The sequence below is a fragment of the Notothenia rossii genome, assembly GCF_949606895.1.
Source record: "Notothenia rossii genome assembly, chromosome: 8".
Classification (NCBI taxonomy): Eukaryota; Metazoa; Chordata; class Actinopteri; order Perciformes; family Nototheniidae; genus Notothenia; species Notothenia rossii.
Window position 1 is genome coordinate 18,120,436 of NC_136906.1, and position 16,100 is coordinate 18,136,535.

The window sequence follows — 16,100 nt, forward strand, 5'->3', positions numbered from 1 at the left end:
TGCGTTTGTTTGTTTAGTCAACACGTGTTTCTACTTGTACTAGTATTTATACTAAACATTAGTTATTAAGCCCAAAATAGTGGCTTTAGATCCTGCAGTGGTGTAGATTTGAACCATTATGTATCCAAATTGTATTCCCATTGTAAACGGAGCCTAGGTAATTGTTTTGAACGGGAATTTTATAATGGAAAATATAAAAACAACTGCTGTTTTCAATTAAGTCTTTCCATCCCATCCCCCACAACTCTGAAAAAGTGGAGAGTTCAATCGAAGCTGCCATGCTATATTTTCTTCTCTGAGTTCACCACTGGCCCACACCATATGGCCAGCAACAGGATGTAATGTACATTCCTTAGGTTGGTCTTGGATAACAACTTTTGTATTTTTTAAAGTATTTTTTCTCCAAACATTTAGTTTTACCAAGAGAAAAATAGAATGAAATGCTACAAAAAACTCAAAAATGTGAAGAAATGTATATATATATATTGTGTCTGTTTCCGTTTGCTTGTTGTTTTTGACCACACCCAACTTTTCTTTTGTCACGAAAGAGTGAAATTCGTTACATAAAGAAACTTAGCGGAACACATGTTTTGAAACACTCACATGGGTGGGGGAACAGTCTAAGTTCTCATCTGGAATGCATAAAGCATAACAATACATCCCAACGTCTCTCATCGCTCTGGATAAAGAGTGAGGTTAGGCTGGGATATGAGTGGGTGGGATCCGCTATGTCTTAAGTCCTGCTGGAGTAGTATAGTCTGTGTAGATCAAGCTGTTCGTCCTGTGCCCTCCTTCATACATGTGAAAAATGTGCACGTTTAGGGAGGACACTTTTTCATTTGTCTTGTTAGGTTCAAATGTTAATCGGCAAGATCTGTTTTATGAAGACTTTGTAAACATTGTTCATGATTGAAAAGCGTTTCATTAAAGAAACTCTCATGTATTATTCCTGGAATTTCACTTTTATGAGATATCAGTTTCTGTGGCAACATACTTTCCTTACTGTGCTCAGAGATGGTTAATCACTGTTTGCAATACCCAACTGTTTTCTATTTGTTCAAATCTAATTATTTTTTCTGGACCATTTCTACTGTTCCTACATTGTTCTTAGAAAAAATGCCTGACATACTTAGCTTGTAAAAGCCTTAAATAACCTATAAGTATGACATTACATTAAAAAAAAAATCCAATAGTTCCTTAAACATCTAACTGAAAAACTAAATTGTCAACCTGCTGTTTCTTCTACAGGAATGTCACAACACACCAAAGGTAGAAAGTGCCACTCCAGTGCCGTTACAGTCCTTGCCTTCCTGCAATGTAGGTGCAGAGACATGAAGAGTGCAGATTCAGAAAACCTGGAAACATTGAGAATCCACACATAACAAAGAACCTCTGCTACATGCCAGGTTTTATCGCTGTTCATTTTTATCACCCCACTTCCCAATGGCAACAAAGTTCGACCAGTCATCTTGTTCATAAAACACTACCAGGAAATCAAAACACCATGGGTATTATGGATTCCACTATCAAGTTTGGTTTCATGTGTCAGCAGGAGGCAGGTGACTCATAGATCGAGGTAGAGATAAAACATAAGCTTGTTCAGCTGCATGCTTTACGACTGTCTTCTCATGTTTATCCCTTTGACTCTTTTCTTTTTTACGATACAACGGCTAGCATTTTTATATCTGTCCTGCAGCTAATACTCTTTCCGACTCACCACTCCGCTGATTTATACAGACTTTAAAATAGTAGGTGTAAAACCTCCTAATGACCCCAGTGTATCAGAGCTGCACTCAACCGTTTTAATCCTCTTACCTCAGAGAGCAAATTAGATAATTGCTAGGTGTTTACATTGGCCTATCGTGACCTTTGACATTAGAAGCAGGTCTGAATATTAGTTCTACAACAAATACAAGCTTCAGATAATGCACTTAATTTTCAGATTCAGCTTCTTATTCTCCATGTATACAATATGTACACACGTTTCAAAGTGCTGGCAACACTTTAGGAAAGAGAATTATTGCTGGCACACACCTTTCTCTACATACAGTTGGAATTGGAAGCCTGCAGAGTAAGGACTGCACTGTTAGATGTCAAAGGAGCACAGATACACTGCTTGGAAAAGATAGCAGAGCAGCAGGAATGAACGAACCACTGATAGCAAGAGGACAAGAACTAATTTCTTCTCTGGCAGTTGAAGGGAATTTTAGCTGCAGATCACCAAATGAATCAAATGACCAGGAGTGTTAATTCAAAGACATTTGATTGGAATTACAATTAACTATCAGTGAAGTGTGTCTGATCCAGCTGAGATATTCATCCGTGGATAACAGAGCAGGGAGAACTGTGTAAAAAGGCGATTCAAATTATTTCATAGCTTTTATAGCTTCATTCCAAACCCCTGAGGCGTATATTGCTGCAATTCGAAACAACAGTTTGTATGCTGGTTTTGCCTGTTGGGATATGTGTGCTGATGACATCGACTCCAACAGGAAGCCAGGGGCTAATGATTAGCACATGTTTAAGATCACTAGGGTGCCACAATCTGGAGATCGTCATGCCGTATGTCTCTGATTTATTTGGTTGTTGTTCCTTCACTAGGAGGGACAAGCACATTTCTGAAGTGAAAGAAACAAAGTCCTCTCCCCTCTAAAACATCTTTGCCTATTTAATCTGATTTAGTTTTCAACCAATGGAGATCTTCAGCTCGGTCACGGTCCATTCTGGAGCTTCAGAGTTTTAAATGGGAGAGGCACAGATGCTCCGAAAGTGACCCTGCTTCACACTTGCACACAAGCCGGTCTATTATGTTGCTTTCACACCCAGCACAGATTTCTGATAGTACAGCCTCTCATAGATAAGCTGCAGACATTGCATATTATAGTCTGCGGCCTGGTCTGATTCCAGTGGAAGAATCAGTGAGCTTGTCTTTTTTTCTGAAGGCAATTTTTGTCCATGTTTATGGACTGTGTAAACATGCAATCTAGTATCAGTGTCACTGTGTGTGAACAGTTTGACATGGCCTTGCTAAGTGTGCAATCTTTTAACGCAGGTCTGTGTCTGGAGGGCTCCTCTCCTGCGTGGTCTGTGGGATGTTATCTGATAGTCACTAAGTGGTGAAACACAAACACCAAGAGCGACAGAGGGGGACGGTTCAGCCCTGAGGAACAGGCACAAGGAAAAAGACCTACACTCATCCTGGAGAGTCAAATGCATCAAGAGGAATGTCCTTGTCTATGGTTGCAAAGGGAACTTAGTGATGTGTTTGATACTGTATTTTGATTTCGGGCAGTTGTAAGCTGCAACAAATACATGATGTTCTGTAAACAGCTGTACATTCCAACGTTTTCCAGCTGTGATGATTCAGAGATGTCCAGTGAGATATTTTACGGACAAGCGTTTTCAGCTATTCCTGATGACATTTGACCAGACTGACCTCAGAGCTTTAGTGGTTCCTCTTGTTTTGGCAGTGGCTTCCAAAGGTGAAGGAGCACTGAGGCGTTTCACCATTCCTTCGTATTCCCACAAGTAAAATTGACTGTCCAGCTGTCCCACTAAGACGTCCTCCAAGCAGCCAAGACAGGGTTGTGTCCAAACCTAATCCCTAATTGTCTCACCCTTCCCTCAGCCCTGTGTTTGCTATTGGAGCTGGAAAAGTCTAAAAGTGTAATTTGGCCCCTCCTGCAGCTCGGGCTATATATCAGGGCTGGGCTAAAAGTGAGGCGGACTCAGTCTCTCACAAAACAGCGGATGATTCCAGTAATAAACCTCAACTGTAATACAAGTCTTGACTTGACTTTTGATATGAGCACTGGAGGGGCTGGGCTGCTGTGGTTTTGAATAAACAAACGTACACCTGAGATCATTTCCAGTGAAAGCAAAAAGAAAACGAAAGTTAATCCTTTACTCACCTCTGCCCTCCACACAGAAATCCAATCCAGAAGTATTGGAGTTTTTATAGATTCACATATAAGGAAACAGCCATATCAAGCCTCCAACAAAACAACATATTATCATTGTAAGAATAGAGGATCAAACTACAGTCAACAACATTGTGGATCCCTTCTCTCCTTGGGGTTGTTGTACTTTAAGTAAAAAAAGATTTTCTTCTAATTTACACAACCCAATGTTTCATAGCATTTCAATTTGTATTTTTACTCAACAACAGTTAAATCACTATGTGGTTTTGTTTTGGGGCAGGTGTTTAGCTTGAGGTTCTTCTTGAAAGCAGTGCAGCTCTTCCTCACTAACCTGTGATGCCTTTTTGGGAAATTTAAAATACTCAAGTTTAAAATTACAAACTTTTTACTTTCTAAATAGTTACCTTTCAAATATAGCTCACATGGTGAATCCCTGAATGAAACTGGGTGTGTTGGTTTTAAGTTTCAACTGCAGCTTCGCAACAATGACCGTAACTATAGTAACTGGTGGTGAGCTGCTTCTGCCTGTTTGCTTTGTAATCCCACACTTTCAAAAGAAGAACAGGGGGACGGGTCAATGGTTTTGGATGGCTTCCAGTGCTTTCAGTGAGAAAGATCATAACCCCTCAGAGTTATGGTTGATCCATCACTAAGGCACCAAAAAATCAGTCAAAGGGATTGGCATATTATGCAGAGTAAAGAAAAAACGTCTTTTGATATTCTGACAGAAACTGGGAAACGGTTTTCACAGTGAAATAATTACCACAACACTTCAAACAATAGCCGTATGGAGGATTCATTTAATTGGGAATATGTGCTCGTCTTTTAATAAAAAAATATTTAATATCCAACTGCTTCATAATAGTATGATCCCACAGCTTGTCGTATCAAATATCTGCAGCACAGAAAGGGTGGGGCACGTTGTTGCTCACTGCAGTGAAGCTTCATTAACAGAGGAATGTATCACAGATGCTGTATTATGAGAACTCGTATCAAAAACAAAGAGTAGCTTTAAAATGTTAATGCCCACTTTGTGTGTAACAGTGCAGAAAACAATGCAGAAACAGTGTGGAAATCCTCTGAATAGAGACGAGTGATGAACCACTGGGGCAATTATAGTCTCCGCTCACTCCACAGCCAGATTTGACTCCTCACCCTGCTGTTGGTGCTGGAGCTGCCTTCCACCTGACCACTGCACCAATTACATCTTCATAACAGAATCCCCTCCAGCTGAGTGGTCGGCAGATAGTCAAAGATCTCTCTCTCTCTACCCCCTTCACCTCTGCCAGGGCTCACATCACTGCCTCACCCAGCATCCCACAGAGAGACTGGGCAGCAGCCTACGGTTCCTCCCCTCGAGTGTTTACAAACACAAACCACAGGAATCCACCTGATGTGCCAAAAAAAAAAGAGAGAACGGAGAGAGCGGCATGGGCTGTGCTCTCCGACTGCAGCAGCTGATCACAATCACGTTTGGAATGGGCTGCTTTCAAAACATAAATGTGTCTCACTCTTGTCATTTGCATTCTGGTTCGCCAAACATCTTTGTCAATTGTAAGGAAATGGCCTGAGACCACAGTGTAATGATGGATGCTGAACCACGTCGGGCTGTGGCGAGCTCATCTCTGTCACTCATCTTTGAATCATGTGCGCGTGGAGATCCAAGCAGTTCCATCAATTTAGCATGACCGAAACATTGAACCGTGTTAGCTCCCCTTGGCACTGGACAGACTCTCCCTTCTCTCTGCAGGCGCAGGAGTAAACAGGAGGCCTGCTTCACACACACAGGCATTCTGGGCATACCGCAGGGCCTCCAGAGAGCTGGTCTTTTCACACACACACACACACACACACACACACACACACACACACACACACACACACACACACACACACACACACACACACACACACACACACACACACACACACACACACACACACACACCATCTGGACGGTACACTGTTGGACATGTGCACTGTTGGAGTTCAGCCAGTGGGGGGGGGGGGGGGGGGGGGGGTGGTATGGGCAGAGGGCTGTCCAGCCACCTCCAACCATCTGGAACAAGGTCATCAGGAGTCATCCTAACTGTGCTGCTAGTTATTTAGGTCGCCAACATTGTGTGTCCGGTACAGAAAAGAAAATGAATAGAGATGTATCAGGCAGGATAAGGCCTTACATAGAGAAACATCACATCTATACAATCAAAAATAATACTAATAGAATTAACACGTGAATCATGAAACACAACATGCCATCATTGTGTTTTAATTATTATGTCATATTGATGTTTTATTACTAGTGAAATAATGTATGCTTTTGGGCTTACATGCAGAGGGAGTCTTACTTAAATTTTTCAGGGCTTTGCACTATAATAGCATAGGATTCTACAAACAATCCTGTGGATTTAAGGGAAATCCAAGGGATAGGCTACTACGGAAAGGGGGAAAAAAGAAAAAAAATGTTTTAGGACGGGCCTCTGGTGACGTGCAGGGCCTGCAGGGCGGTGTTTCTCAGGCGGAGAAAGAGACTGACTGGGGTGTGTTAGCCACATCTGGAATAGTAGCTACAGATAAAGAAGTCGAGAGACGCAGAACCTCGCTGAGACTTTCCCCAACTCTTCACTTCAGCACTCCCTTTTCCACGGAAACAAGCTTCTTGCTTTGCCTAGCCACTTGTAAGTTGGAGTAATGTGCCGGAGTTCCTTTTGTTTTAACTTTTTTCATTGACTTTTTATTTTTTGCCATTTAACAAGACGTCACCCCTGGACTTTAAATCGACTTTGGATTTACTTACACAGCACGCAAATGCCATATAGCCTATGTCTCATATGTTGTGGCTTTAACCGACTAACTCTTTTGTTATTCACCATTTTAAAGTTAGACTTACACCTAACGTTCAGGCGCACGCATGGCGCCACTACGCTGGAATGTTTCTCCTGCAGATGGGTTGCGTTTGTTTTCCAGCAGCATGTATTGATTAGTCGTGGATCAACCCTTTCTCACTCATATCGACCTTTCTTCACACAGTTCCAAGGTGGAGGTCTTTAACTTAGTTTGCAAACGCGCAGTCCTTAACAAAATGACTTTTAATTAAATCATTTGGAACTCTAAAATGGATAAAAAAAGTTAAACATCTTGTTATCAACTTGAGAATCGATTTAGCTGCATTACTTCAGCTTCACTTTAAACTCAGCATTGACTGTTTTATTGCCATCAGGAAGGAATTAAAGTTCTCCCTTCTGTTCTTTCTACGTTTGAGTGTAAGGTGATACTTTCACATTGAGGTAAACATTGCGGTTAGTGCAGAAGTGAGGGAACAGCGCCACCTGACGTCGAGATGAGTTTGATCTGCACGCCTTTTTTTGGAGGGATTGTTAACCCATGTGGATTGACTTATTTTATGTACTGTATCCCTCTAGATCTACTTGAATCATGCTGCTCATCCTGCTCGGAGTGCTTGTTATGCACCTCATCATTCTCATTCTTCTCATCGTGTCGACGGCAGCAAGTGTAAGTATTCCTGTTTATCAAATCATTTTAAATTGTAAAAAAACAAAACAGAACAGGCTCATGATGTGAGTAGGTTAGACAACTATTTCAATGTAATGATCATTTTTTGTCCCGTTTATAATAGTTATAGGCTATGCTGTGGATGATGCAGTGTGTTTAAATGTCTCTGTGTTGTTGTGTTTACCAGACCTGGTCTGTAGGTGGGGATAGAACCACAGATCTGTGGTACACCTGCACAAACTCTAATGGAGGCTACCACTGCAAGCCAGCCATCAGTGAAGGTTCGTCAGCTTTCTGGAAAAAACAAACTACATTTTGTGTTGTGCCTTCATTGGAGAATTGAATGTGTTTCTAAACCCATGCTCTTCATCTGTTTCCAGACTGGCTCCAGGCAGTGCAAGCCCTCATGATCCTGTCCCTGCTATTCTGCTTCTTCTCCCTCATTGCGTTCCTGTTTCAGCTGTTCAAATTGGTCAAGGGCGGACGCTTCTTCTTCACCGCCATCTTCCAGATCTTGGCAAGTGAGTATGACTTCATCACTGACGGGTCACACCCTGAGCAGATGCTGGTGGAGTCATGAGATCATCAGCTTTCAGATCCTCCTCACCTCTTCCTTCATTTGTCCTAGGTGTGTTCGTGATGTGTGCGGCGATCATCTACACCGTGATGAGCCCAGAGGATGGATCCGTAAAATTCGGCTACGCCTATGTGCTGGCCTGGGTGTCTTTCCCTCTCACTCTCATCAGCGGTCTCATTTATATCGTCCTGAGGAAGAAAGAATGAGGAGAGCAGAGGAGAAAGGAGGAGGGGTTGTTAGGATACCCCTTACAAGAAACATCGCACTGTGCCTACTGCCCACAGACCATAGACTGACATCCAACCATTACAACAAAAGTGGATGTGTCACTAATCATTTCAAACAAAAAATCTAGACAACACGGCTGGGGATCTATTTTTTTTGCTGTATTTCAGTATCCACTACATTCCCTTCACATTGAAAAGTATCACATCTGTTTTCATCGTGAATCTTACCACAAGCTGAGTGTCACTACAAGTGTTTCCCGCGGTGACAGATTATCTTTAAAACGTGTTTGTAAATGTGTTGGAGACATATTGACTTGTGTTGCATCTTGGCACCTGACTTCCACAAATCCATCATGTGTGATAACAAAGATGAGTAATCCTGCCTTCAGTACAAATATGTACATAGTGTCTGTGGTTTTTAGACATATTTATAACATTTTTACATACATTTTGTACATAGTGTTGTCAAGTTAACATTGTCATGCTCATTTATGTGATAGAGTTTTTTTGTCTCTCACAAATCATGCAGCTGTGCCAAAGAGATGTCGCTTAAACCGCCAGAGTATCAAGCTTTTAAAATGTTTTGTTTTTGAGTGTCAAATGCTTTGAACCACGTGCCTTACTTAGAATATATGTTCTTGAAGGAAATGAGAAACTCCTCATAAATAAATAAAAATAACAATAAGAAGTAAACTTATGAAGTTTTTATGAATTATCATTTTACTTGATATACCAAATATAAAAATGTTTTGGATTTTTGTTATGTAGTTTTAAAAAATGGTGCTTTTGTATCTACTATTCTTGAAATGTATAGCCTACCTTGTGTTGCAAGTGTGTCCTGTGCTGTGATTAATTTGCTTTGTACAAACAAACAGTTTGCATTTTTGTCAGTATTCTTCTTAATAAACCCTTTTGAAATTAATGATTTGTACTGTTCATATATATGGAGTTTGCAAAAGTTTGATAAATTAGCTGTGTGAATACTTTTGGGGCTCACAAAACGCAATCACATTGTACCCTGATATGTCTTGTTAATTGACTGTTTGTTTGAATACTATCTGATTAAATAACTTTATGTGGGTAATGGCAAATTACAAAAGTGTTTAAGACTGACGTTCAGTCACACAGCTCCTTGCAGTAGCTTCATTTTAACACTTGGTGGAGCTTTGACACACAAAACACTCCCAGGACATTCACCCCAGGGGAACTCGGATGCTGGTGAATATCACCACATAGACACACAGTGCATTTATATATTATAAATATATTGAGTTGAAATAGACAATCAATTCTTAGTGAGGGACATCAATGCTTTTGCAAAGTTAAAAACGTGTTTGTTGAACACAGTTGCTCGTAATAAAAATGATTGCTCAGTAAAACTGCTGATCAAATAGCTTTTTTATGTTCAGACTATAAACAGACAAACTTTGAAAATACAAATAGCACCATCTGGCTGCAGTTTGAGGACATGGTTAACACTTGCTGGAAACTTGGCACATTATTTCAGCAAAACAACATAAATCAAAGAACACAGTTAAATGTTACTCAAGAAAAATGCCGCAACAGCATCTTTGTGAGGAAAAGTTGTTAAACATCAGACCTTTTTTAGACCATTGGCTGCTACCCCGTAAAGCTTCTCATAAAAAACACAGATCTGCTTTCATGCCTGACAAGTTTCCTTGACAGATTATCCCCTCTCTTTCACATTTATAAAATGTTTAACCACCAATACAAAATCTATTACTCAGGTTATACCTACACTGCAGACACAACACAGGCTTCTTCTGTTCTGTATCGCCAGCACAATAACTCCCTATTAGCAAAACTATCTGTATTACATGTTGTTCTAAAATAATTTTCAGACAGCTTCAGGGATCAACATTAAATGTCATAGTAGGATTAATTAATGTGTACTAGTAAAGTGTTATATATTTTACTAAATAAAAAGTAATGGCAGAGTGTAACTGCATTGCATAATTACTAATGCTGCAGCTGAACTTTTGAACTTCTTTATAAGATATTATTATATATTATGAGTTGCTATTTGATCTGTATTTATCATCGGGAACAAGGCAAAGGAAATAATTATGAAATAAAGCTGTAAAATTAATGCAGAAAATATTTCCCTTTATATAGTTGTGGAGTTGAAGTATAAAGAGACATACACTTTCACAATTAAACAGTCCAGTACTTGAGTAAATATCCTTGGTTATATTCAAATGTTCTTCTTTTGTTCTACGGGTACAGGGAATAATCCGTATCCAACAAATTAGTGTTGACACTCATCGCAAATATGACAAGCACTTTGCTTATAATTCCACTAGGTGGTGACTGCAACACACTTTTCTTGTAATTCATTTTCACAAAAGACGTTTTTTAAAGTTTTTTATGATTTTGAAAGGAATAATTAAAACTCTGTTGAAGTCATATAGCATTATATATATATATATATATATATATATATATATATATATATATATATATATATATATATATATATATATACTGTATCTATATCTGTTCTCACTAAAGAAGATACATTTACAGCTCTGTTTGTGGAACAATACTGGAGTAACATGACACTAATCTTCTCTCATGCTCCCTCTCAGAAGTTGTCACCGCAGTGGATTATTGAAACAGGATTCTGCTCTTTGATCAAAACCAGTTTATATATGTCTTACTTATTAACATCAGAAGTAAAGTTTATGGGTGCCAGCTCTCAAATGTACAAAAATAGTGTTATTTGCTTGGGGATAATATATTTTTTTAATTAGTTGGAAAACAGGTGATTACATGTATTTATATTAGATATCATATCATACCGAAAGAAATTAATTTACTTACGTAACCACACGATAATCGGATGGTGAACTTTTAAATGTGTTGGACTGAAATGTCGATTTTCCTAAAGTTTCATGTAAGATTCATGTTACTGCTATATGACAAGAATCCAAACATCTCAGACTCCAGTGATGTTCACAGAAAACACCAGCAGCCATGGAAGACAAACACCAACGTTTTCTTCAGACCCCAAGGTGCAATTACCATTAGTTTGAATACTACCCAAAGCCATCTGTGCACACACATATATGAACGCCTGCTGTGTGATTTTCAGGCAAGCAAAATTCCCTAGGAACACATACACACCTACAAACATGTGTTAAATCCTAATGTATAAATGATATACCTTTATTATGCCCGTTGAACATGCTGAAGGTGGATTGCATTCACATTCACAGGTTTGTTGGTTCATCAGTTGTGACACAAAAGAGAGGCCAGTTAATGCTGCTCTGGTTAAAGTCCCTGGGCATACTGATAACATATTGAAGATGTCAAGAAAACTCCTGAGGCCTCACAGCTCTTTTTCAACCCTAAGGGTTATTTATCACTGGGAGGGTCATCAGGGGGCACTTAGTATTTACTGCAGGACATGCAGGATGGGGGAGAGGGGATTCAGAGGAAGCCACCCTCATCACCACTGGGCCCTTCCCTTCGTAGCTGTTTAGATACATCAACACTGTTTAACTACCTGATACAGACCAGGATATTTCACTGACATGTCTGACTCTCTCAAGTGTTAAACTGTTGCAGAACAACAACCGAGGACATTTACACGTTTGCAGCCGAGTGTTTTCTTGGTATCCCAGGAACGCATCAGGATCATTTCCATAAGTCCACGGTTGGAAATGTCTCTGGTGGGGCAGTAATGGTCGTGAAGCAGCACATACAATAGGACTGCAGCCAGCTGATGGGTCCCTGAATGGGACATGTGAGTACTTCAGAGGAAGCTGTAGCCCTCCTCTCTTCTTTCTCTTTAGATTTGTAGCCTTTTTCTTCCAGGCTGTCTGTCTCCAAGAACAAACCCCGGATCCTTCAGATGTAGCTAAATGATAGAGAAAATGGGCAAGCCCAGTTTATTCAAAGCTGATTTCATCACGCCCATAAATCTCTGAGAAATCAAAGCCCGTCTTATTCCCGCCCCTCTCCTCTCCCATTGTCTTGCTAATACCCATTAGAGTGCGGCTGGCTGCCCACTTTGACAGGATCTGGGCAAAGTTGCACATTTGGAACCTGGAGGCACCTTTGACCCATGACCCCTGGCGTTAAATCTTGCCACTAGCATCCGCCTAAGTCCCCCGCCATGTAGAGGAATCCCCCTGTCCCATTTCCTGCCTGAAACTGCCTAAAACTCACAGGGAGACTTGAAGATATAGGAGGAAGATGACAAGAGCGTGAGAAACAAGAATTCTGTTTTTTCTTCGTTTGACTTAAACACGTGCACATCACTTCACATATGCCTACGCAAAGAGAAAACAACATCTTCACTGCTATTCATTTGCACATTCAGGCAATATCCATAAAAATAGCATGGATGGATTTGGGAAGCAGCGCTAACTTGTTGTACACCTCAAACACATACTTCAGACACATTGAAAAGCTGTGTAGCCACTAACCAGCAACAAAGACCTTCTAATCTAACACTGGTGGCAAACAAGGGTTACTATACTGGTGTGACGAGGCTACTGAGGCATACATTTCTCCTTTAATTATACAACAGTGAGTTGGAGAGTGTCTTGCCCCTCTCTGGTGTTTCAGGCCTGAGCAGGGCTCCTCCAAATTAGAGAGCAGTGTGACAGTGCTGAGATGCATCACGATGGGGAAACATGGAGCAGCGCGGTTGCGCGGCTGCTGATCCATTTATGGGCTTCAAATACATTTCCCACATTTAAGCTGGAGATGAAAATATGCAGATAATTTGAGAGAGCTTGTGAGAGCTTGCACATCCAGGCACGTGAGGATGATTGCACACAGAGTGGCACAAAATTGGTTTGAAAACATGATACAGTTGAGAGCAAAAGGGATTATCTTCTCTTAACGCATAACTGAAAAGGTGATCACCCCGAAATGAAAATATTAAATGCATTTGATCGTTTTGTCTATGAAAGTGTTTCTTCGCTAAGACATCATTCTCTTATTTAGTGCCAGGAAACTGCTTTTGGAGTCAGAGGCTGACGGTACTGAAAAACTCCCTTTGTATAGGACTCAAAGGAATTAGTTTCTAAAACTTCTGCACATGAATGATTCCTTGCTAATTCCGCCATCTTGTGAACATTTATGTTAACTTTCTTGTAGTTATTTTTATAATCTATAATGTTTCTTTACCACGTTGTTGGATTTCCTAGTAACAGAGCACCACTGAAATAGACATACATACATGCATATAAAAAGGCATTCATCTGTCAGTGGGCTAAATAAGCCTGAGAGGCGGATGTGATATCTGCTGGCAGATCAAATGAAGGATGGCGGTCGTGGCCTAATTGAGGGGTCAAACTGAAGTAGCTGTGTTATTTCAACCTCACTGACCCTGGTCGGTGGCCCCAGTCTCCCTGGTGGATTTTAGAGTGGATGGGGATTCGAGACCAGCCGAGCAGTAGGTGCTTGTGCTGGGTGTCTTTGTTTGTCTTCCCAGCCTCAATACCCTTCTCTGGTGACTGATGATCAGAGTCCTGGTGGCTGCTGGAGTCTGGAAGGAGGGAAGCTAGAGTTACACCTTTAGCAAACACTCTGCTGCTGAAAAAAAGATGGATAAGATTGTTGCTTACACCAGCTAAAAAAGTTCACGTACACAAACCCACACACAAACACACACAGGTAGATCGAGAAGTTGCCAGTTCCCAGACTCTATCTGCTCAAACAGATTGCCAGACTCTTTGCCAGGATACTTTTCTTATCTTTCTGCTTCGTCAGCAGAAAAATCCCATGGATCGCCTGCATCCTCTGATTGGATGTAATGGCCTATTTCCTCCTTCTTCCTCTCCGGCTCAGGATCACTACAAGCCAGGTTACGTTTACGGCAATTTATCCTCATTAGTCCTCAATTGAGAAATGGTTGTGCTCAATATACTTTGCTGCAAGAGAGACCTACAGCTTTTTTTTAAAAGTCTGTTTCTGTGTTGCAACTTTGAATATGTCAATGGTCAGGTCCACTCACCTTATTAGGACCACCCCAAAAGATATGATCTTTGTTACTGTCTGTTTAAATTGCTTCTGTGTGTTCTATCTAGTCTTAGAGTGAATTACATAGATTTAGATACAATGGCTAACAGCGCAACAGCTAAAAAGCTAATCATGTGTAAATGAACTTATTCACAATATGGTCAAAATGTGCCTTTATTTTGCGGGGATTTAGAGTAGCAAAGAGATAACTTCCTATCGTCAAATAGAATGTATGAGTAAGAATTCCCAATAAGAGCTCTGAAGAGTGTTGATGTGATAGTGACTGGGCAATGTAAGCAGCACGAAGGCCAGGAACCCTTTTTAAAGCTGCTGACATAAACCTCTAAACACTGAGGAACCCCAGCTGTAAGCAGCTAGTCTAAATCTTGTTATCACATAGTTAACCCTGTCAGGGAGAATGGTCGGTCACCCAAATATTAAGACAGAGTGAGGGCGAATTGAGGAAGATCTGCTCAGAGTACAAACTCCTGAGTTCAGATAGGGTTAATAGGTTCCCCTAAACGTCTGTGTTGTGCAAATATTGACAGTGACTCCAACGTCTCATCTAATGACTGTGTCCATGTGTCCTCTGGTCATGTTGTCTGCAGACTGAAGAGCCCAAACATCTGCTCTGCGATCACTCCTCTGCAGTAAAACAGTCTGGATGAACTAGCACCCACATCGCTAATGATTACCCCGACTGCCTGCAGCTGAGATGGGACATTTCGAAAGGTACAATTGCAAGAGTAAAGCTACGAAAGGATGGTTGCACACACTAGTGGTTCATCATGAATCAAACAATTTGGCTTTAATGAGAAGTGTGTAACAATATCTTCCCTTATCAGTTTTTCAAAATATAATGATATTATTTTGTCTGAAAAGGAACATTATTTAATTACCTGAATAATGTAGTCTCAATTCAATCACTATATTATATTATTATTTTTAATTTGAGCGAGTCAACATGATATATGAGCAATACAATGACACATGAGACTATTGTGTAACCTAATCAGTTTCACATTCCAATAAGAGCAATTCAAATCTGCTATTGAAGTTATTAAAAGTCATGAAAGTTTCGATCCACACATTCTTCTGAGATCTTCCGAGATATCATTTGTTCAAAACCACCCCTTTACTCTAGTGTCTTTCTGCAAAAACACATTTTTTAATATGCGTACCGAAATAACAGTTTACTGAGACAAGTCAGGTTAATTAAAATGTCTCTTAAGAACCTCCTATTCCTCATTGATGGTGTCAGGCAGAGAAATTGCCCCAGGCCCACACAAGGTTGTGAACTTTATAAATGTGTTTTGGAAAAGTCTGAACTGGTGAGTGAATTGTTGTTAAGACAGAAAACACTTAAACCCAGACGCACCCTATGCACAGCTGGCATGTACCTTATTTCTGCCAGCTATATATCTAGCTTCTAGAATATCACGTATTTCTTTACTGCATATCCTCGAAAATGATTTCCTTAACAAAAGCATGCCAAGCTTGATTGCACATTCATCAAAAAATGTGGAGCTTCAAAAGAAATGTGCATTCTTTGGATATCTTTGAAAGACTTGTCAAGTGGCAAAGGCAAACAAAGGTGATCATTAGCCATATCAAAAAGAGCATCAACAAATGAGCCAGTTAACCTTTCAACCTGCAGACACAGCGCTCTTATTGGTCAGTGAAGTGAAGCATGGAGCATTGTGTCACCCCCATCAGACCAGGATAGCAAAGCTTTTTTGGTCTTCTTTTTTGTTAAAAAAACAGACTTTCATGTTGCCTGACGCTTACCTATTTAGTTCAAAAATTAAAACATAACATTGATATAGTTATATCACTCCAATAGTGAGGACAGTGATCAAAAGAAAA

The 16,100-nt window shown here is 40.3% G+C and overlaps 1 protein-coding gene across 1 annotated transcript; it reads left to right on the forward strand.

Annotated features, from left to right (window-relative positions):
* The first annotated feature begins 6,438 nt into the window (after window positions 1-6,438).
* On the forward strand, window positions 6,439-9,159 carry pmp22a (peripheral myelin protein 22a). Its single transcript, XM_079642519.1, has 5 exons — window positions 6,439-6,598; window positions 7,343-7,433; window positions 7,621-7,714; window positions 7,814-7,954; window positions 8,062-9,159. The coding sequence occupies exons 2-5, from the start codon at window positions 7,356-7,358 to the stop codon at window positions 8,214-8,216; spliced, it is 468 nt and encodes a 155-aa protein (XP_079498645.1). The 5' UTR covers window positions 6,439-6,598; window positions 7,343-7,355; the 3' UTR covers window positions 8,217-9,159.
* The last annotated feature ends 6,941 nt before the right edge of the window (window positions 9,160-16,100 follow it).